Source organism: Prionailurus viverrinus, chromosome D1 (genome assembly GCF_022837055.1).
Source record: "Prionailurus viverrinus isolate Anna chromosome D1, UM_Priviv_1.0, whole genome shotgun sequence".
Classification (NCBI taxonomy): domain Eukaryota; kingdom Metazoa; phylum Chordata; class Mammalia; order Carnivora; family Felidae; genus Prionailurus; species Prionailurus viverrinus.
The window spans coordinates 59425876-59447419 of NC_062570.1; the positions used below are offsets into that span (position 1 = coordinate 59425876).

The following is a 21544-nucleotide window of genomic DNA, read 5'->3' on the forward strand; positions in this document are numbered from 1 at the left end:
TGTGGTCCCCTGATACCTCTGAGCCTATTGAATTCAGCCTCCTTATCTTCCAGATGGGCAAACATCGTGAGACGTGTCCAAGGCCACATACCTGGTGTGAGACAGAGGCAGGCCTGGGACACCGTCTCCTGGCTCCTGGCCATTTGGGAGACAGCGAGGGGAAGTGGAGCTTGTCAGATGAGAAAGTGTTGACAGGCAAGAGTGCTGGTCCAGAGGAAGGCAGGCCACGGAGGACATGGTCACTGCCTCGTAAGCACTGCAGGGCCATCATGGGCCCAGGGAGCACTAGGCCGGGAGCTGAGGGCCCAGTGGGCACCAGTGGGGGTGTTACTAGAAGGGGAGGGCTTTTCCAACAGGCCAAGCAGTCCAACAATGTGGCTTTTTCAGGTGGTAGCTGAGACTGGCGAGACGCTCTCCTTTCACAGAAGCCATGGAAAGAATTGCTGTTTAGGGATGCCAGAGGTTCCTGAGGCTAGGGATGTGGGTGGTTTTGAGGCTCCTCCTTGTACTTGGGACCCTGGATTCCTGGATGCTGGCCTCTCTCTAGCCCTTCCCCCATGGAAGGGGCCGGTGCCTCTCCAACAACCCAAGAGCTTTCCCACCTCCTGTTCTCCCATTTGGCTCCCCCATGGCATGGGTGAGTGACACTCTCCCCTTCAGTTATCTCCTGACAACTCCTCCCTTCAAGGACTGTGTGAACCCAGCCGGCCATGCCTTCTCTGGCTTCTACTGTCCCTTCTGTAAGACTGTAAAATAGGGCTGGAAGGTCTTTGGAATCTTAAGGAAAAAGAATGCTATAATAACCCCCTTTCTCCTCTGAGCCAGCACACCTACTGCTAAGAACTTTGCTTCATATGAGCTTGCTCCGTCCAAGAAGTTTCCTCAAAGTGGCCCAGGAAGGCCTTCCTGGGAGAGGGTTGCAGGATCATGGGCTCAGAAAGCAAGAGGGGAGCATGATGGGTTTACTCCGCCCCTTCTGAGCCTGCAAATGCTCCCCTTAGGTTTTCTGCTGTGTGGGGGGGTGGATGGGGTGACTTTGGTCCAGGCATCTTGGAGGGGTCTCAGATCTTTTGCATCAGCAGCTCTTTCAGTATCCCCTGACCCCCTGCCCCCACAACCACTTCAGACTCAGTAAAGCCTTTGGAAAAAGTAACAAGAAGGAAAGGGAAGGGAATGGGAGGGGAGGGGATGGGGGGGGGGAGAGGGAAAGGAAAGGAAAGGAGAGGAGAGGAGAGGAGAGGAGAGGGGAGGGGAGGGGAGGGAAGGGGACAGCATGGGGGGAGGGGAGGGGAAAGGGGAGGGGAAGGGGAAAGGAGAGAGGAAGGGGAAGGGGAAGGGAAGAAGAAAAAGAAATAAAAGGCAATTAAAAGTGAGTGTTCCTTGGGGCGCCTGGGTGGCTCAGTCTGTTGAGCCACCGACTCCAGCTCAGGTCACGATCTCACAGTTTGTGGGTTCGAGCCCCATGTCAGGCTCTGTGCTGACAGCTCAGAGCCTGGAGCCTGCTTTGGATTCTGTGTCTCCCTCTCTCTCTGCCCTTCCCCCACTCATGCTCTGTCTCTCTCTCTCTGTCTCAGATATAAATAAACATTAAAAAAATTTTTTTAAAAAGTGAATGTTCCAATGCAATTGGCCCAGAGTTCAGTGGAGATGGGGAGGTGAGTGCCTGCTGGGAGACAGGGCTCAGAAATCAGAGAAGTCAGAGGAGGAGAGGCTGGTAAGGGGCAAGAGGGGTGAGGCAGTACACATCCCAGGGGACACAGAGATCAAAGCTCCTTCAATCTGGTAAGGATGGGGGGGTGAAGATTGAGGTCAGTCCCGTCTTCTGAAATCTGTGCTATGCTTGTCCTCTCCGTGTCTGGTGTTGAGCCCACCCCCTAGACAAGGGCTAAGACCTAGCTCGGTATGTGGAAGAGGGAAGAACACTGGAATGGGAGTCAGATAGGCCTGGATCCTACCCTGGCCCCATTGCTGCCTCCCTGTGTCCACTTCCAAGCCTGTTTTCTTATCCCTAAAACAGAGATAACAGTAGGACCTGTCTTTTGGTGTCATGAAGTAATGGATACACAGTGCCCTGTACACAGTCAGAGCTCAGTGGTTGCTGGCTGCCCTCCACCCCCAAGTCTCAATTTCCCCATCTGGGTGACCTTGAGAAAATTACTTCCCTTCTTGCTTCATTCAGTCTTTTTCTATAAAATGGATGGGGCTTGGTACAGGGTCCTTCCAATGGTGACCTTTGCAGTTCTGGCCCCAGCAGCACACTGGGCACCTGCCTGAGGCTGAGGCAGATGCCCAGTGGAGGGGGCCCTGCTCCAGGAAACCCTGGAGGGCTGGCAGGGCTGGCAAACAGCAGCAGGTGTGAATAGAGTCGGGTCATAAAGACAGATAAGGACCCGGGGGTAAGGGGCAGAGGACGGGCTCAGGGAAGTATGAGGGAGGCAGGGGAGACATCCAAGGGACAATGGAGAGGCCCCTCCTGCCACTGCCCCCTTACCCCTGTGGGCTCGCAGGTGCCCAGTTTCATCCTCACCAAGTGTTTTGGGTTCCCTGCCCCCCTCGTGCTGGCTCGTGCCCTCTTGTCCCTAGCAAAGCCCTTCCCTGTGTGTCTCCATCTCAACCGGCCACATTTCCCTAATCTCCCACAGCCCAGCTGGAGGCGCTCTAGGAGGCCCGCTCCATAGTTCCCTGACACTAAGGAAGATCCAATTTCCAGAAAAGGTGTCTGGCCATGACAGCCTCCCTCAGGGATGGGTCTTTCCACAAGAAGAAACACGGGCTGGGAGTCAGGAGACCTGGGATTCGGGGGGGTGTCCTGAGATCCCGCTGGGCCCCCGTCCACTCCTGGGAGACAGTAAGACACTACAATGTCTGAGGGCTGGTCCAGCTCTGAATTCCAAGAACTGGAGGGGAGAACCTCCTGGAAGTCTTCGTCTCTCTCTTGTTGAAGCCCCCTCAATCTCCCAGCCTATTTCAGTCCCCAGCCCTGCCACCTTCCCCTTCTTATTGTGTCTCCTGCCATCTCGAAGCCTCTCGTGACCCAATGCTGAGTGTGGCAGAGTCTGGGGCCTTTCAGCTGCCACGGGGACACCACCCACACCCGCCCCAGCTGCTTGTCTCCCTCTGCTACCATTTGGGGGTCCCAGGGCCCAACCTTGACACATTCCTTCCTCAGAGCTGACCTGGTCCTCTTTTACCGCAGAATCTGTGTTCCTCTGATTTGTCTCAAAGGACACAGGAAATAGTCTCTTCCCATCTCTGGAGTCTCACATTCTGGGAGAGGGAACGGGAGGGGAGGGTGCAGGTTCTGGGCTGAATCATAATTTGTCCCCTAGAGAGATGAAAGGTCAGAGAGAGATTGAGGCCCTAGGAGGGGGGGGGGTGCTCAGTAAAGGGGATGGGGCCTCACCAAAGAAGGGGCTCAGAGGAATAGAAGGGGGCCTGGGCACTCAGCTCTTTCCAGGCCATTGACCCTACCAACAGAGAGCCTTTTTCTCCACTCTTGCCACTAAACAAATAATTGTTAAAGGAACAGAACCGTCATAAAGTACACGCCCGTTCCTCCCCTCACTCTGTGCCCATCTGTCTTTATCGTCACTGGGACAGCCATGACCACCCAGGCACCAGGGCTGAGTCATTAGCCTTCAACCTGTACAGCTGGCCCCTGGCGTGGAGTCCCCTCATCCCCACCATCAGCTTGGCAGGTGGAGGTAGGAGGCTGGAGTCGTCAGGAGGGGAGATGAGGCAGGCAGAGGGTCCTAAATTGAGGGAGGAGCCGTTGGGGTGTGAGGGTAGACAAACACCCACCCTCATCTGGGTGGAGGAGACTCAGCCTGGGCCCTCCCTTTCCCCTTCCAGTCTGTGGGTGTCTTTAAAACTTCCAGGGGGACAACAGTTCTGGGAAGGGTGCAGCAGAGGCAAAGGGCTTGCATGGGGGGTGGGCTGAGGTGAGCATGGCCCGGCACAGACCTGCCTGGGACTGCGGGATGTGGCCAGGCCAGGGAAGGCAGGTTGCAGAGCAAGGTGCCAAGGTTAAGGATTTCTGAGGGTTTAACCCCCCGGGAGGCCCCAGTGTTCAGTGAGAGATGTGGGCTCAGTCAAGGTTGACCTGCCCAAGCCCTGCCTCTCCTCTGCTGACCAGGGACCACTGAGACCAGAGGCCCTCCCTTACAAGAGGTTTCCAGTCTCTCAGATTCTCCCTCTGTAGTGAGAGTTTTGCCCAGCAGCTAAACTGATGCGCCTGAAAGCAAACCTGACCTTTACTTTCCCCAACTCAAGTCCCTCCTGGTGCTCCCACTGCCCTCAGGATCATGCCCAGCTCCTCAGGGCTCTCTCCAGCCTCGCTCCAAGCTGTCCAGACACACTAACCTTCTTGCAGTTGGACCATCCGGCAGACACATGTTCTTTCTCTCCTCTGAGCCTCTACACATGCAGTTCCATCTGCTTGCACATCCCTTCCTGTCTGCCTTGACCCAACTCAGCATCACCTCCTCCAGGAAGCCTTCTCTGATACTAATTCCATGGGGAACAGTTGTGAGAGATGCATGGGAGGTGATTCACTCATTGGATGGGGGAAGTGAGGAAGAGGAAGGTAGCTGGGACAGTTTGTGGACAAGCCACAAGGGACCCGGGGGATGGTTGTGCCACTTTTTGGTGGTGGAGAGAATAAATTCAGGTTGGGACTGGGTGCCTTTGACAACCTTGGGACATCCAGGGCAGGCTTCCAGGAGGACTTTGGGTATCTGGGGTCTGGAGCTCATAGAGTTGGGGCTGGAGAGTCATGGAGCCATGAGCACAGAGGAGGGAGTTTTGTGCAGAAAAGAAGAAAGGCTTCATCAGGTTCCTGGGGTGTGGGGTAGAGGGCAAAGCCAAGGCAGCCAGCCCCTGGTTGGGGCAGGGTTGGGGGAAGAGGGGTGTCAGGGGTCAGAGAGGTGAAACTACAGCCATTACTGACCAGCAACGGAGGGACCAGTGCCACCTTGTGGTTGCCTAGTAACCAGACGGTGCGAGGCCAAGTGGCTGGGTGAGTTCGACAAGAGGGGTTTGGCTGAGGGTCACCTGCCTCCAGGTGGCCTGGCCCCTGCCTCCATGAAGACCCCGCCTTTATCAATTTAGTCTCCAGGACCATGGCTGCATTGCCCTCCTGCCACCCTAGATTCCTATTCCTTCCTAGGGTGATTGGCACAGTTGGACAGGGCAGAGCTGGGGCCTAGCACTCCCAGAGCCTAATAGCCCAGCGTGTGAGGGCTAGAAGGTGGGACACCCCACCGGGTCTTGTAGATTTTGAACCAAGAGGCCAGGAGTGAATGGATCCAGTTCAGAATGTGGCATGAACTTTACCAAGAAGCTCAACCTCTTAGTCTTCAATTTCTCTAGAGGCCATGACCTCCTAATCAGGAGGCTTGTAGGCCACCTCCTCTCTTTTCCTCATCTGGCCTCTGCTTGGCTCCCCTTAGTGACCCCACATGCACACACTGGAGTTCCAGCCCCCCAAGGCTTCTCTTCTCTTCAGGCCAGGCAGTTTCTACAAACACAATTAAGTGGAGGCAGCGTGAGGGATGAGGAACCCAGGACAATTAATCATCAGGGAGTGACAGTTGGTGAAAAATCAGGCACTTAATTCAGCAGGAAGAGCTAGAGGCGGGTTGGGGGGGTAGGGTGGTATGTGTAGTGAGGGCAGAGAGAGACTCATTCTTCCTACATCACCTACCCCCGCCCGCTGCCCCTCCATCACACCTACACCCATTCATACGAATCCCGTTGGAAACTCACATCCCCTCAGGTCTTTAGGAAGGTTCAAACACACCAGCCAGTTAGGAGTATGGGCTCTGGTGCCAATTGCCTGGGTTCAAATCCTGACTCTACCACTTATTAACCATGGGATCTTGGATAGGTTCCTAACTCCCAGTGCCTTAGTGTCTCTGCCTGAAAATGGAAAATGATGATAATATTTAATTCATAGGATTGTTCGGAATTCTGAGTCAATCTCTATGAGTTGCTTGGATGGTGCATGGCACATAGGGAACGGAGGGTACTTTAGTTACGACGATTACCTCTGGAGTCCTCCCTCCTGTGCTTAGCGCTGAAAGTTGCTCTAGAATGTTTTTCCCCCCCTTCTTTTAATTAAAGTATGGTTGACATGCAGTGTAACACTAGTTTCAGGTGTATAGAATGGCTTTCCTGAGGATTGAGCTGGTTAGGGTTCTCCTCTTCTCCACACTCTTTCTCCCTGGGAGGCTCAGAGAGGTAGGCCACTTGCCCAAGGTTAAGTAGTGGCCACAGCGGGATTTAAAAGAGGCGGCCTTTTAAAGTAAAGCTCTGAGCCCTTGCTTTACTTGCCCTGGGGGACCTGCACGGGGCCCCAGGGTACTTTCTCATACCCACCAGCAAAGAGGCACCAGAGGCCAGACTGTGGCTGCCTGCCTCTTCCACATGACAGGTCAGGGTTCCTATCTCTTCCCCTATGGCCGGTCAGCTTGTCTAGATCCTTGTAGATGTGCAGAGTCCAGCCTGCTGTGTGTCCCCAGGTTGGGGCCTGCACCTTTTTGATCCAGGGACTGAGAGGTGGGATCACATCCTCTTTTCAGAGAGGCTGTGATCTCCCGGAAGCGGTTGGGCTGCAATGGACTGGGCCCCTCGGACCTGCCGGGGAAGCCGTTGGCCAGACTGATGGCCCCACTGGCTCCTGATACCCAAGGTAAGGACTGGGAACTGGGCAGGGGCAGGGAGGGACAGTGCCCCTGCTCCCCAGATCCCATCCGTCTTCTATCCCTGTCTTCATCTCTCTGTCTCCTTCTTCCTCTTGCTCTGTGTCTTCAGCAATCCCCTCATCTAATTCTCTCTCTATTGTGCTACTAACTTCTCTGAGCCTCGATTTTCTGATCTATAAAATGGGGATGAGAGAACCTACCGTGAGGGGGTGTTTTGAGGAGGAGCAAATGAGATAACGCATGTTAAAGGCCGGGCACATACTAGGGCTCAGTGGCCAGTGGCCGCAATGGTCACGTGCTTGTGTCTCATGCTAGATGGGCTGTGTTGTTGTCATGCTTTCTCTGTCACTGTCTCTATTTTTCTTTCTCTTCCTCTCCACACCCCCTGTCCGCCATGTCTCTCTGCCTCGTGTCTCAGTCTCTCTAGGTCTGTGTCCTCTGTCTCGATGTGGAAAGTGCACAAGACTGGGAGTCAGGAGACCTGACTTGCTGTGTGATCTTGGGCAAGTCACTTCCCCTTTCTGGACCTCAGTTTCCCAATCTGTAAAATAGGGGTGCTCAGCCTTACCTGCCTCCTGCTCTCTCAGGGTTGCTGGGGGTGGTCACAGGAGAGTTGTAACATGAGGGGGCTTCCTTCCATGCAGGGGACATTGCTGTGGTTGTTCTGTTGCCGCCTCAGGACCCCCCATCTCTCTGGGTCTCTGGGTCTTTCTGTGTCTCTGTCCCGGCCTCTCTGTCTGTGTCTTTGTCTCCCCCACCCTGGGGCTTGGCTCCATATCTCTGAGCCTCATTGGCCCCACAGGACCACCTCATTGCCCTCTCCCCCTCAGTGCTGGTCATGCCGCTGGTGGACAAGGAGGCTGGGGCTGTGGCAGCCGTCATCTTGGTAAGAACAGTGTGGGGTGGGATGGGGGAGTGGAGACCATGGGAGGGATAGCGGATGGAGCCTGTCTAGGGTGTGTGTGTGTGTGTGTATTACAGCAAGCCGGGCTGGAGTTGAGGAAATGGGGTCTAGGAGGAGTCTGGCTTCTCCCACACCCCAGCACTCTGCCCTACCTTGAATGGGCAGGACTCAGTCACTGGCCCAGTCAGCAACTTCCAGAGACATGTACAAGTCCCTTTTGCACTTCTCAGCCCCATGGAGCTGTTGGTGCAACCCTGACCTTACTTCCTCTTTGGCATCCTCCCAGCTGGTTTGGGGGCCAAGAGCTTTGTCCACAGAGGGCCTGGAAGACACTGAGGAATGATGGATGGACATGGCCCTGACAAGTAGAGATAGTATGAGAAGTTCAGTCAGATTCTGGTGGCCAGAGCTCAGGAGCAAGAGGGGGGGAGGCCCACCCGGAGGGGCTGCCTGGGAAGGCATCCAGCCCCATGGCTGACCAGGGCGGTCTTCCTGGAGAGGGAGATGGAGGGGGAAGGGGCTTTTGTGGGAAGTGGGGATGCCAGGCCTGGGCAGGGGGGCGGGGTTGGGGGGGTGCAGTCAGGCAGAGAACCTAGGCCAAGACGCCCCCTGCCCTCTGCTGCCCCCTGGCGGAGCTCATCGGGTTTCTGCTCCACAGGCAGGGTTTGGCTGAGCCTGGTGGGGCTGGTTCAGCCTCTCTTTCCTGCTCTCCCATACGGGAGGTGGGCATTCAAAATCATTGTCCTGTCCTAGAAACCGAGGGTTAGCGCCCCCAAATCGCCACTATTGGGGGTCCGCTTCCACCGCACCACCTCAATAAGGCACAGACTAGGGGGCGTGGGCAGATGAAGAGTGGGTCCCCCTGAGCCCGTGGGACTCCTCCAGAGCTCATTAAAATGGAATTAAAGGTTTCTGAGGCGCCTGACCTTTCCTGAGCTGCTGGCGGGGGAGGGTGGTGGGAGGGGGGGGGCGGCTGCGGTGGGGGGCAGGAGAGGAGAGGAAGGAAGGAGTGCTTGGCTTGGTCTCCTAGAAGCCCCATCTGCCTGACTGAGGGAGCTGCCGGCCCCTCGGTTTCTCCGGTTTCTCCGGCAAGCTGCTCCCCCACCCCCAGCTTCTGTTCCCGCAGGGGATGGATCTGCTGTTGGCACAGAGTTCTCAGCACCGCTTCCCTCCCTTTTTTGGTCCCAATCTGTGCCAGAGCTGGTGGCTTGGAAGGGGACCAGGGCCAGGGGCAATGTGCAGAAGTGGGCAGCGGGAGGTGGTGGTAATTCGGTTCCCCACTTCTGTAGAGGGAGAAGAGTCTGGGGGTGCCTGAGAAGGATCTCCTATGGAGGGGCTGGGTCAGAAGGGCAGCAACTCCAGCAAGAGGAGGACATTTGGAGTTTGCTCATCTTGCGGGCAGGAGGATGGCTGCCATGACCGCTGCTCACCTTGGCTCAGGTTGAGCTGGGAGTCCAGGCTTCTGCTTTCTCCTGGGGGGGGGGGGGGGAGAGGGAAGGCCAGTGTGTATGTGTGTGTTGTGTGCTGGGGAGGCAGAGGGGCCACATTAAATTTAATTCATCCTAGCAAAAACCCTGCTCTAGGTATCCCAGCTGGGTGTAGGGAGGGTGGCAGAAAGAGGAGTGAGACCCATTTCTGCCTTCTAGAAGCTCAGTCTGGGGGAAGGCAGGTACAGCCTCAGGCTACAACTGGCCAAATGGAATAAATGCTGCTAGCAGGTGCTCCAGTGGCAGAGGCTGGGGCAACAAGGGGTGCCTCGTGGTGGAGGCAGCATTTGAGTGGGGCTTTGGGGAGTAGGGGGGAGGTTGACAGGCAGAGAAGACTAGAAAGGGTATTCTAAGAGGAGGGAACAGCATGAGCCGAGGCAGGGTGGGGAGCAGGGTGGTTGGAAAAAGAGCTTGATCCAGGTGAGGCTGAGGTGTGGAATGTGTGCTGTTGAGCAAGATGTTACCTGGGGCTTTGGCTGTTAGGAGGAGTTCCTGACAACTGTCTGCCCACCTCCTCCAAATACCCTGGGCAGTGAAGAGTTTGTGGTTTTTTTAGGAGCTCTTGACAGGTGTTTAGATTATTCACAGTCCGCCTCTACTCCAAGCCTGTGCCTTCCGACTCAGGTAGAAATGAACTTCCCCAGGACACCCCTCTCCCCGACACATACACATCTGATGTGGATCTCACGTCCTTCGAGAGGCAGCCCAGGCAGCCACAGCCCTCCTAACTGCTACCAGATCCTCAGGGCAGAGGGTACAAAGGGTAAAAGGAGTGCCACAAGGCAGATATTTTGGGAGGCCTGACTCACCAGCTACTTCCTCCACAAGCCCCATTCCCCTCTCGGAGTCTTTGTTTGCTCTTGGTATCCATTTACCCATCCTTCCAGCTGTCCTTCCATCCACCCATCCATCCATCCATCCATCCATCAATGGAAGACATATTTCTTGAGCACCGCCAGGCATTGTGTGCTATAGGTGCTGCAAACAGCAGTGACTAACCCCTGCTTTCACAGACCGTACAGTCTGGAGGGGTTGGGAGACAGACCTCAAACAAGTGAGCGAAATAAGGGTAGAATTAGAAATGATGGTGAATGCTAGCAAGGAAACAGGGAGCCCTGCAATATTGGAGCCTGATGGAGAAATGGTCAATGGAGGGCTCTCTGAGGAATATGCCAGCCAGGTGCCGGGCTGCCTGGCTGAGTGCTGGGCCTCTGCACCCTGTAGTTCAAGGTGCTTTGATTGCAGATTCTTCGTGTGGAAAGAGTCTTTACCTCTATTTTTCAGTTCTGGGATAATAAGTCCCAGGAGTGGGCGGCCCTTGGTCTCTAGCATTTGATGCGTGATTTATGCCCATTCTTCTCTTCAGCTGTGCCAGTCACACCAGCTCCTTATGTGAGGATGAGGTGTTCGTGCAATTAGCCATGTTGAACTTCATGTGGGTGAGGGTTATAGGGGTTGTGCTGGGCTCTCAACCCTCTCCACAGCCCCAGTGCCCACTCCTGAGTGTTCCGCTGGACCCCAGACACATTCCCTAACTAACAAGAAAGAGTAGCTTGCAAGTGTGTGTTCCTGTTGGTGAGCAAAAAGCCACGTGTGGATGTTGGTGATTGTGTGTTTGCAAGTGGGGGGCCAGAAGTGTGTGCGTGGCTCTTGGGTGTGTGGACCCCAAGTATCCTGGGTACAGGTGCGCATGTGCACGTATGGATGGTGTAGATGCTGTGAGTGTGCGTGTGCAGATGTCTTTGAGTCTGGGACTGTACTCTGTGTGCGCATGTGTGCACACACCCCTGAGTATCTCCATGGCAAAGCGAGTGTATGGGCAGTGCGGAGGGTTTTCATGAGACTGTGTATGTGCGCTTGTGCATATGCTGGGTGGGGATGGGCTGAGGCAGCCCAGGAGCGTGTGCTGGGCGGGTGGGGTCCAGTGGGTGGGGGTGGGCTCTGCGATTCCTTCCTTTTCTCCAGCCCTTCTGAAGCTCTCCTTCAGTCTACCAGCTCTGTATTGGCACCAGGCTGTATTGCCAACCCAGGAACTAGTTGTGCCCACAGCCCTGCGGTGGCGGGGTGGGGGGTCCCAGTCTTCCCTTTTCCTGAGAAATGGGTCAAGGCAGAAGGACAAAAAGGATAGCACAGTAAAATACCAACATGTTTATGTAAGCATACACAAATGAATCATGCCCTCAGTCTCTTTCAACTCCCTGTCCTATGGGAGTCATAGATGGCGCTTCATCCAGAGCTTAGCCTTCAATACCATTTTTGGTCCACAGATGCTAAAGTCTGCCCCATGGGTCCCCAGTACAATTAAGCTAAAGTCCAATTCTTTAGCCTTGCATTCAAGACTCTTCCCCCTGCGGCACCATGGACCCCACCCCGGCCCTGGTCCTCATATCCCCAGGCCACCTACCAGCCAGGACTGCCAGGACAGCCCCTGCCTGCAGTGTCCCCCCTCTTCAGGCCCCACATTTCCTCCTCATACTTCAGTGCCAGTTCTGGAACCCTCCCAGATCCCCTCCCCCTCTGAGTTCCCACAAGCCTTCGGTTCTCACCCACACAGTCTGCCCTCTCCTACTTCCTCAGGTATGAGGTTCTGCACCCCTCCAATTGTATCCCCCACTCCACCCCGCCCCGCCAGACTGTGAGCTTTCTGAGAACCTGCTGGGCTCCTCCTCTCCATCTGCTCCAGGCAGGGTACCTAGAGCAGAGGCGGGCAGGGGCTGCTGAGTGGGGAGCTGAGGATGAAGGAGGGACCCCATGCAGGCACTGTGGGGAGCCCTGCAGGTGGTGAGCTGCCCTGAGTCAGCGCAGGAAGCTGGTGACAAGGTGGGGAGCCTGGCTGGCAGGGCCTGCAATGGGGCCCCAGACTACCACCTCTCTCTCTCTGTCTCTCTCTCTCTGTCTCTCTCTCTCTGTCTCTCTCTCATTTTTCTTACAAACTGCCCAAGCAGGGGTAGGGGGAAGGGCCTTCACAGAGATAAGATGGGCTGAGGATATTCCTGGTGACTGACACAGGGAAGTTGGAGAGGGACGGGATGATGGAGGTTGGGGAATGGGAGGGGTGAGAGTGGATCCAAAGAGGGGAAGGTATAGGCAGAAGAGGGGAGGGGGTAGGTGGTGCTGTCCCAACTCTGCCACTTCCTGCTGTGTAACCTTGGCCAAGGCAATTCCACCTTTCTGGGCCTTGCTTTATATGCAGGGTAGAAGCTTGCCTTGTGGGCTAGTGAGAGAATCACATGGAAGGCAAGCACTTTCTCTCTCCTTTCATTCATTCACCCATCTTCCTCTCAAGTTCTTTAGGCACAGCAGGTGCATCCTAAATGTTGAACCTCTTCCCTTACTCCAGACTTTGGGGTGGCTCAAACCCCAACTCAGAAAAGGTGGAGCTGGAGGCTGAGACTAATACCACTGATTCCATAATCAGGGCTTAAGGTTTCTACGGACTGAGAGATGGAAGAGGGTCCAGGGTAACCCCCTTCCTCACTAAACACCTGGACTGTGTTGTTGATGGGACAGTGACTGAAAAGACAGAGATCAGAAAAGTTCTATTTCTTTGGGTTAGCCCCAGAAGGCTTCCTGGAGGAAGGAGGAGCTATCTGCTTGGTCAGAAGGATGGGCTTCTCATTGAAGCCCGCAGACTGGAGTGTGTATGTGTTGGTGGGGACAAGCGTGTGCTGGGCATGAGGAGGGCACTCTGGCAGAGACAGGAGGCTAGGGGAGGTCATAGCTGGTCCCCCTCTCATATTCCTCCAGGTGCATTGTGGCCAGCTGAGTGACAGTGAAGAGTGGAGCCTGCAAGCCGTGGAGAAGCATGTGAGTGAGGGTAGGGCTGAGGTAGGATGGGGGCTGCTGAAGGCCCTCATCATAGCCGGTGGGGAGATGATCTGGCCAGGGAGCTGGACAAGCAGTGCAGCATCTTTGGGCTGTATGACCTTGAGCAAGTCACTTAACCTCTCTGAACCTCAGTTTCACATCTGAAAATGAGGTTAAGGATAGCACTGACCTGCTTATGGTACCGGTGAGATGAGGCAACACAAACACCTTGTCAATACTTAGGAAAGACCATGCCCTTCACGATAATGAGGCTCTTTCCTGGGATTTTACTCCCGTGAGTGCTAGAGACACTGAGAAATCTGACCCTGCCCTGTCTTGTAAGAGCCTGGGGGCAGGCGGGGGAGACAACCCTGTACTTAGCTGTTCAAGGGCGGAAGGACGCTCCTGGGGCAGTGGGAGCCCACAGGCGGGGTGGAGCGCTGAGGGCTGCGTTGTTTGGGACCGGGATGGGGGTGGTGAGCTCCCCGCGACGGAGAACGGTTTGAGCAAGGGCGAGGGTCCCGACGCGGTGTGTGCGGTGAAGGTGGGACGAATGACTCGCTGACCGCCCTGCTCGTCCCAGGCTCTGGTGGCCCTGCGAAGGGTGCAGGCTCTGCAGCCCCGGGGGCCTGGCGCCGCCTCGGCAGCAGTCCGGAACCCCCCGGCGGGGGTGGCGGGAGACCAGAAGGGCGGTGTGGCTCACACCGACCAGGACCAAAAGATCCTGCAGCTGTGCGGTAAGGACCCCGCCCAGCGGGTCTAACCTGGAAGGGAGGGGCCCCTTGGAGGGGGTGCGGTCTGGGTTGGGGAGCCAGGTGGCAATTGGAAGGGAGGTCCATGGGCTGAACGGGCAGGTGGAGCACCTCTGGGGAAGTCTGCGAGCCTTCTCTCTGACCGGCGCGTCGCCGCTGCAGGGGAACTCTACGACCTGGATGCCTCGTCCCTCCAGCTCAAAGTCCTCCAATACGTGAGTGCCCGTGCCTCTCCCCCTGTGATCCTCCAGGGACCTAGGTCCCAGTGAGCCCTCCTTCTCAGTTCAGATTCCGACGCCCTGCCCCTCCTCTCTCCTCCTTCTACCTGAGGAGCCTCAGAGAGGCGAGAGCTGGGGAGTGGGGGTGGCCCTAGATCCGCCGTCAGCCCCTCTCGGTCCCTGCATTTCAGCTGCAGCAGGAGACCCAGGCATCCCGCTGCTGCCTCCTGCTGGTGTCCGAGGATAATCTCCAGCTTTCCTGCAAGGTGAGGGCCCAGGTCCACTATGGGGCTGGGCAGGGGGCTCAGGTCGCCGAGGGGAACAGCCTTGCCCACCCTTTAACTGCCCCCACCCCCACCCCCGCTCTGCCGCTCAGGTCATCGGAGATAAAGTGCTGGAGGAAGAAACCAGCTTTCCGGTGAGTCTCGCGACCGTCCTCTATATTGGATTCTGTGGGAGCAGTTAAGGCCAGCTACGCACTCCAGGGATCTGCCCAGAGAGACTGGGGTCTCTACTAGAATCTCTTGGAATCTGATGGAATTATCTGGATCTTGGGATCTATTAAGAAATGTTATAAGAGGTCACGATCTTTCATGAACAGGATCCATTAGGAGAGCTCTCTTACAATCTATAGAAAGGCTTACTTGGGGCCAGTTCACTTCTGTTGGAACATTTCTGGATTTGGCTTTCTCAGGATCTTTGAGATCAATGAGAATCCTTGGGGTTTGCTTTTCTCTCTCCTAACTAGGGAAGACCCTAAAGTCATCCAAAGGGGATTCTAGTCAAGAGCAGACCCTCACCCCACCCTACCCTCCACCCCCGCCCCCCAGTGTTGACTCTACCCCCCATTTGGACTTACTGAAGAAGGTGTCTGGAAGGTCTGGAAACTTCCAGACTTGCGAGGGGGGTTGAGTCTGAGGTCACCTGACCTTAGAGAGAACTAGGCCCTGGCTCAGCCTCTCTTCACTCTCCAGTTGACGACAGGACGCCTGGGCCAGGTGGTGGAAGATAAGAAGTCTATCCAGCTGAAGGATCTCACCTCTGTAAGCCATGGCCTGGCTGGACCAGGGGAGGAGGCAAAGGGACAGGGTCTCTGGGACAAGGCAGCCTGGGAATGGGTGAAACAAGCCCCAGGGACCTTCTCCCAACCCATACCCATGTCCTAGGATTTCCCATCTCACAGAGGTCCCTTAGAACTGCCTGTTGCAGAGTGTGGTGGAGGGCTAGGGGAGGGAAGCATGGTCCCTCCCTCCTTCCCTGCCTTGACACACCTCCCCCTTTGCAGGAGGATGTGCAACAGCTGCAAAGCATGTTGGGCTGTGAGCTGCAGGCGATGCTCTGCGTTCCTGTCATCAGCCGGGCCACTGACCAGGTGGTGGCCTTGGCCTGCGCCTTCAACAAGCTCGGAGGAGACTTGTGAGTCTTGGTGGGGTGAGGTGGATCAGAAGCTGAAAGACTGGGCAGGGCTCTCTACTAGGGTAACAGGGAAGGGCACCAGGCAGGGGATACTGCCGCAGCAGTGGTGGGTCAAATGGTTTGTTGCTGCAAGAGACTATGGGATTGTGAAGGTGCCAGACCCTTGTAGCTGCTGGCTGGGGTGCAGGTAATTGTTGACTCTCCATCACCCATTTTGGCTTATTTTAAATCACGTTGAGGTCCAAATGAGTTCCCCTTCTGTCTGCCCACTGCCTCCAGTTTGGGCTATCCACTGCTAGAGTCCTGCTCTTTCCCCCACTTGCCATCACCCTGTTTTGGCTTTTCTGCTGGGAATTGGCTGATGGAGGGGTGGTAAGTTCTGGGATGGGTGAACTCCTTGGGACCCACAGAGCAGCAATCACACTGTGGGCAAGGGCTAAAGGGAATAGGCTGGGGGGCTGGGCTAAGCTAAGGGGCTTTAGAGACACTGATAGGGCAGCTATAAGAATCATTTGAAACAGAGGGGCAGGGCAGAGTCAGGTAAAGAGGCTTAGGAAGCATTTTGCAAGAACTGAGGTCAGATTGGGGTCTAAAAGTAGTATCACAAATAGATTTGCTGTTCTACTCCAACTCATTACTTGGTGGTAGCTGCCTGAAACAGTGAGTTGAGAATGAATATTAGTTTAGTGAGAAACAATGCTGTGATTGATTAGCCATGTCTATCCTGGGTGCAGGTTCAGTATGTGAATGCTGCCAGAGTTGGTCCAGATGGTCTAGCAGTTTGTGCCTGGATCATATAGGGAGGGAGAAGCAGGCAGGTGAGGGGTGGGTCCTGATTCTGGGATGCAGAGAGATACTGACAAAGAGCTTGGCCCCTGGGGCTCAAGCAAGCAGACTGGGTTTGAGGGCCTGGAGGTCCTGCAGAAAGTGGAGACCGGGATGTTGGGACTATAGAGATGTCAGAAGCACAGGGACAGAGTCTGCATAGGTGGGGCAGAGATATGAAAGTCATAGACCTGAGTAGCAGGACCCACCAGCACAGAGCTCTGTAGGCAGTTGGACAGGCCTGGGGAAGTGAAGACAGAGATGAAGTAGAACTCGCTGAGGCAGGGAGGATGTGGATCTGTGTCATCTGTGGTTGGTATCCTAGCGGTGGGAGTATTTACACCATTCAATAAACACAAGTTGGGCACCTACTGTATCCAGCCCTGCATTGGTCAGGTGGCCCCGGAAAGGCCTTTGGGGAGGGGAGTACAGAGGGGAGGGGCTCATAAGGGGCTGCTGTCTGTGAGACTGGGTTCTGAGATGGCCCTAAACCTGGAGGAAAGGTGGTGTCAGAAGGGAAATGAGATGGGGCCTTGGTGACAACTTTGTGGCCATCTCTGGGTCCCACATATTTCAGGGAGTGAGTGCTGAATGCTTGCATGAGCCAAGGTGGGGTTCAGCTCAGAGCAGTGACTGGAGACAAGCTGCCTGGAGCCCAGAGAACAGGGACTCCAGAGTCCCTTGAGCCGGGCATGTGATGGGGCTGGTGGCCAGGGCAGAGGTAGAGTATAGTTAAAACATTCAGCAAACACCTCCCATATAACTCCCTGGTACCAGGCTCTGCATTGGGTGGTACAGTCATGGTCCCTGCCTTCAAGACTTGGAGTTTATTTTCAGGGCCAAGAGGGAGGAGGGTGGGAAAGGTATTCTAGGCAGAGAGAACAGTGTGGGGAAAAGCGTGAAGGTGTGAAAGAGACTGAGGTTTTCTCAGAATGATGAGGATCTTAGTATGGCTTAGTATGAGAGATACCCATAGATTAGGGGAGAGAGGTGAGTGGGACCAGACTGAGGGGCCTCAAATGTCATGGTAGGGAAGGGGGAGACAGACACAGGCTGGTAGGGAAGGTGGGGAGACAGACACAGGCTGGTGGGGATGGGGATGTAGACCCAAATCATTGGGCAGCAAGCATGAGTGGGGGATATCCTGGCAGAGGAGCACTGAGACCAGCCATAAAATGGGAAGAAGCCTAGGCAGGGAAATCTGGGGTGAGAGAGAAGGTCAAGATCTTTGAGGTGTGCTCCCTGCTCCCCCTCACTCCGAAGACCCCCACAGGGAGAGGCTAACCCATCTCCCCAGAGCAGGTCCTGCCCCAAGTTGGTCCATCCGGCCCCACAAAACTCCCTAGTGATGAGTCATTTGGTGGCCAGATTGAATAACCTCAAAAAGGATTTGGGGCTATCTTGTCAGCTGAGAGCTAGCTGTCTGAGTAAGGTGGGCACTACCCTCCTCACAAACACCTCAGGATTTATGGAGGCACCAGATCAGGGCCTGCAGACTCAGGGTGAGTAGGACAGTGGCAGGAGCTGGACAAGACAGGGTACTTCGTGAGGCCAGAAGGGCCCCTGGGAAGAGCAGGAGAATATCCACCTCTGGCCTGGGCAAGTCTCTAGTCCGAGAGAAGAGACCCAGCCTCAGTCTGGATAAATCCGAAGTCAGAGGATAGAGACATGGCTCTGGCTTCAATCAACAATAGTCTGAGGAGGATTAGAGTCCTCCCCTCAGGGAGCCCCAAGTCTGAGGGGGAAGCTGGCCCAGCTGCCTGTGCAGGGAACAGCCCCAGTAGAGGGGAGTGATGGTTAGCTACTGCGTCTCTGAGTGGGCTTCCTGGAGAAATGGAAGTAAGGAGAAACAGGGAGAAGTCCATTGTCCACTGCCTCTCCAGTGACCTCTGCCCTCTGCCCCAGGTTCACGGACCAGGATGAGCATGTGATCCAGCACTGCTTCCACTACACTAGCACGGTGCTCACCAGCACCCTAGCCTTCCAGAAAGAGCAAAAGCTCAAGTGTGAGTGCCAGGTGAGTGACCTTCTGGGAGCCACTCTTGGGGATGAAGTCAACCAGCTCTCAGCCCCAGAGCGTCATCCATAAGGGAAAAGCCCATGTCTTTCTGGACCCTTGGCAGGAAGGTTACCTAGTGCCCTGGAGGCTTCTTAAAGAGGTAGGTCGGTGGGTCCTCAGGACAGCGCCGCTGGCCGCAGGCACTGTATGTGACCGTCCTCTAGTGTTCAACTTGGGTACTACAGCAACATCTGGGCAGCTAGAGCAGAGGTGAATGAGCATCTGAGATTCAAGATTACTGTGCACCTTCACTGGGGCTATACTTTCACTCCTTCACTTGGTAGCCAAATGATATAACTAGACTGTGCCAGTCCCCAGCCTGTCCAGAGAGCCCTAAAGGGGGCATGAGAAGACCCTGGAGCTACTGGAAGCAGGGGGATGGAAGGTGTGACACCTCTGCAATGTGAACCCCTATGATTTTCATTTCCTCCATTCCAGGCTCTTCTCCAAGTGGCAAAGAACCTCTTTACTCACCTGGGTGAGTGAACTGGCCTCCATGCCTGGCTGTGGGTGGGAGCGGGGACTGGCATTTTGGGGAAGAGAGGTGGCAGGGCTTGGCCTCGGCATTCTAGCCTGGTCTCACCACTGCCCTTCATGCTTCTCCCTCCCACAGATGATGTCTCTGTCCTGCTCCAGGAGATCATCACAGAGGCCAGAAACCTCAGCAATGCTGAGATGTAAGTCAGTATACCCCAGGGTAAGGTGAGAGAGGCCCCAGTCCTGGGGCCTCATCCCCTTCCTTCTTCGCTTCTTTTTTCCCCTCCACTGCCTTCTTGCGGGACCCTATCATATTTTGTGTGATCCTTTATTTCATGCCTGTGACCCTCACTAATAACGTTCAATGATAGCAGGGGCAGGGCTCACTTTGTTGGCCCTGGGTCCCCAGCTCCTAAGACAGTGCCTGGCACATAGTAGGCACTACAAGAAAAAAAAATCATTGGGATTAACTAATGTCTGGAGTCAGCCAGCCCTCAGGAGGGTCTCTCATAATGGATAGCACCTTTCAGGCTTCAGAAATCTAGGCTTTGCCTAAAGTCGTGAGAAGTGGGGGTGGTCGGAGAGGGCTGTCAGGGACCTGTGGACCGTGGCTGTCTCCCCACAGCTGCTCCGTGTTCCTGCTGGATCAAAATGAGCTGGTGGCCAAGGTGTTCGACGGGGGCGTGGTGGATGACGAGGTGAGGCACGGGCGCGCGGAAGGAGTGTGTGGCCATAGTCGTGGGGGCCGGGAGTCCACAAGGCGCCCAAGGAGGAGGAAGCGGGACAGTCCATGGTCCGTTCTGTGGCCGGCCGCTGACTTCCTCTCTACTCCATCACTGTCCTGGCAGAGCTACGAGATCCGCATCCCGGCTGACCAGGGCATTGCGGGCCACGTGGCAACCACCGGCCAGATCCTGAACATCCCGGACGCGTACGCGCATCCGCTTTTCTACCGTGGCGTGGACGACAGCACCGGCTTCCGCACGCGCAACATCCTCTGCTTCCCCATCAAGAACGAGAACCAGGGTGCGAGCTCCGGGCAGCTCCGGGAAGTGGGGCGGGCTCGGGCGGGGGCGGGGCCTGAGCAGGATGGGGCGGAGCCGAGCGGAGGGTCGGCGACCCTTCCCCACCGCCTCAGCGTCCGGGAGCGGAAAGGATAGGACGGGACTACCCTGGCTGGGACGTCCCTTGAGGACACTCTGGGAGGGCGGACGCCGCCGGACACATCCAGCAGCCGGTCCTAGCCCCTCTCCGGCCCCCAGAGGTCATCGGTGTGGCCGAGCTGGTGAACAAGATTAACGGGCCATGGTTCAGCAAGTTCGACGAGGACTTGGCAACCGCCTTCTCCATCTACTGTGGCATCAGCATAGCCCATGTGAGTGGGGAAAGGGCAGGGCCGGTGCAGGACCCTCTGTTCACCTTCACATTGGCTGTGTCCAGACGGGCCCTGTGAGTCTGAGCTCTGTTGCTGGGTTGCTGTGCAGCCTGCAGTTCCTGCTGGTCACCTCTAGCCTCAGATTCCCATCTGAAAATTGGGGATACTGTTTCCTATCTTGCCAAGTTAGCCTCCTGGGATCAGGGGGAAACCCCAATTGTCATTAATACCCACCCTCTTTGCCAAGCAGCCTCAACCCAAGCCCCTGGTCAGCTTCTTTTTGGGAAATGTTGGGTCTCATTGTCCAGAGTTGGCTCTGAGCCAGGAATCCGACCACTAGGTTCCTGAGGCTAACCCATTCCTTGCGTCTCTGTCTCTGCTGTGGGACTCAGGCTCCATGACTGAAGACTGGGGCAGGCTCAGGAGGGGGTGCAAAGTGCCAGATCAAATGCTAAGAGGACCTGGGGAGGAGGGGCAAGGGGGGAAGGTATGGGTGAAAGTCGGAGGGGGGTCTCTACTCTGGCTGGAGCTTGAAAGGTTAAACTAGAGCCAGCATGGGACAGGAACGGGGCGGGGGAGGGGGGCCTATATGATCCTTTTGTCCCAGTCCTGGGCATTCTGAGTTTCATAGCCACCTAGTTTGAGCCCCATCTTTCCCTCTCTCTCCTAGTCCCTCCTATACAAGAAAGTGAATGAGGCCCAGTATCGCAGCCACCTAGCCAACGAGATGATGATGTACCACATGAAGGTGAGGCCTGCACGGAGCTTCTGTCCTTCTTCTCAGGATCCCAGGGTCCCCTGCAGCCCACCTATTTCTTCCCTGCCTCCCAGTTTTCCGGGGGCCCAGGACCAGCCTGGGTTTTCTGATCACCCTTTCCTGAAGATAAGAAGATAGATTCAAAGCAATGCCTGGCCTCCTGCTCTCCTCTGGGGCAGCCTCTTCCAAGCAGTTTCCGATTCAGCTCCAAGGCTGGCAGCAGGACCCATCCCGGGGAGGAATTTGGTTTGGCCAGGTGTTCCCCATGTCCGGTGATGAGTCCCACCTTGAGAATTACTGAAGACTAGGAAGCTCACTCAGGGCCCTTCCCACAGCTCGCCTACATTCAGTGGTCATGCACGCCTCCGTAGTCTACTGATATTCTGTCTCATTCCCAGACCCTGTTTCAGAAAAGCTGTCCTGGGCTTTAGTTCAGACTGTGTGGTGGTCATTTTCCTCTTCCCTGTGTCCAAACCGAAAGGTCCCAGGCTCTGTGGATAGGGTCAAAGCTGTGATAGGAAGGATTAAGGTTAGACTCTGGGATGTTAGCCCCGAAAGAAAGAATCCTCAAGTTAGTGTCTATGAAAGGCTGCCATTGTTTGGTGGTGTCCAGAAGTGGTGTTTCTCTGTCTTTCCTGAGGACAGGCTGTCACAGACGAGGGGTGTCACAGGCGAGGAGGCACAGTAGATGGGCTGTACCACAGTGGTCTCCTGCCAGTGATACCCCATTGATTGGAGTATCCATGCCCTGCCGTGGGTGCAT

General features: G+C 55.7%; 1 protein-coding gene across 4 annotated transcripts in view; it reads left to right on the forward strand.

The window, feature by feature from the left end:
* The window catches only part of PDE2A (phosphodiesterase 2A), a 68506-nt gene that overhangs the window by 38945 nt on the left and 8017 nt on the right, over nt 1-21544 (forward strand). For all 4 annotated transcript variants that reach the window (XM_047824064.1, XM_047824062.1, XM_047824061.1 and 1 more), the window contains 16 exons: nt 6582-6691; nt 7535-7590; nt 12843-12902; nt 13486-13639; nt 13817-13869; nt 14064-14138; nt 14249-14290; nt 14847-14915; nt 15158-15288; nt 18019-18130; nt 18611-18650; nt 18786-18849; nt 19275-19347; nt 19498-19675; nt 19912-20024; nt 20695-20772. In XM_047824064.1, coding sequence (XP_047680020.1) covers nt 6582-6691; nt 7535-7590; nt 12843-12902; nt 13486-13639; nt 13817-13869; nt 14064-14138; nt 14249-14290; nt 14847-14915; nt 15158-15288; nt 18019-18130; nt 18611-18650; nt 18786-18849; nt 19275-19347; nt 19498-19675; nt 19912-20024; nt 20695-20772 — 1408 coding nt within the window. The remainder of the gene's footprint in view (nt 1-6581; nt 6692-7534; nt 7591-12842; nt 12903-13485; nt 13640-13816; nt 13870-14063; nt 14139-14248; nt 14291-14846; nt 14916-15157; nt 15289-18018; nt 18131-18610; nt 18651-18785; nt 18850-19274; nt 19348-19497; nt 19676-19911; nt 20025-20694; nt 20773-21544) is intronic.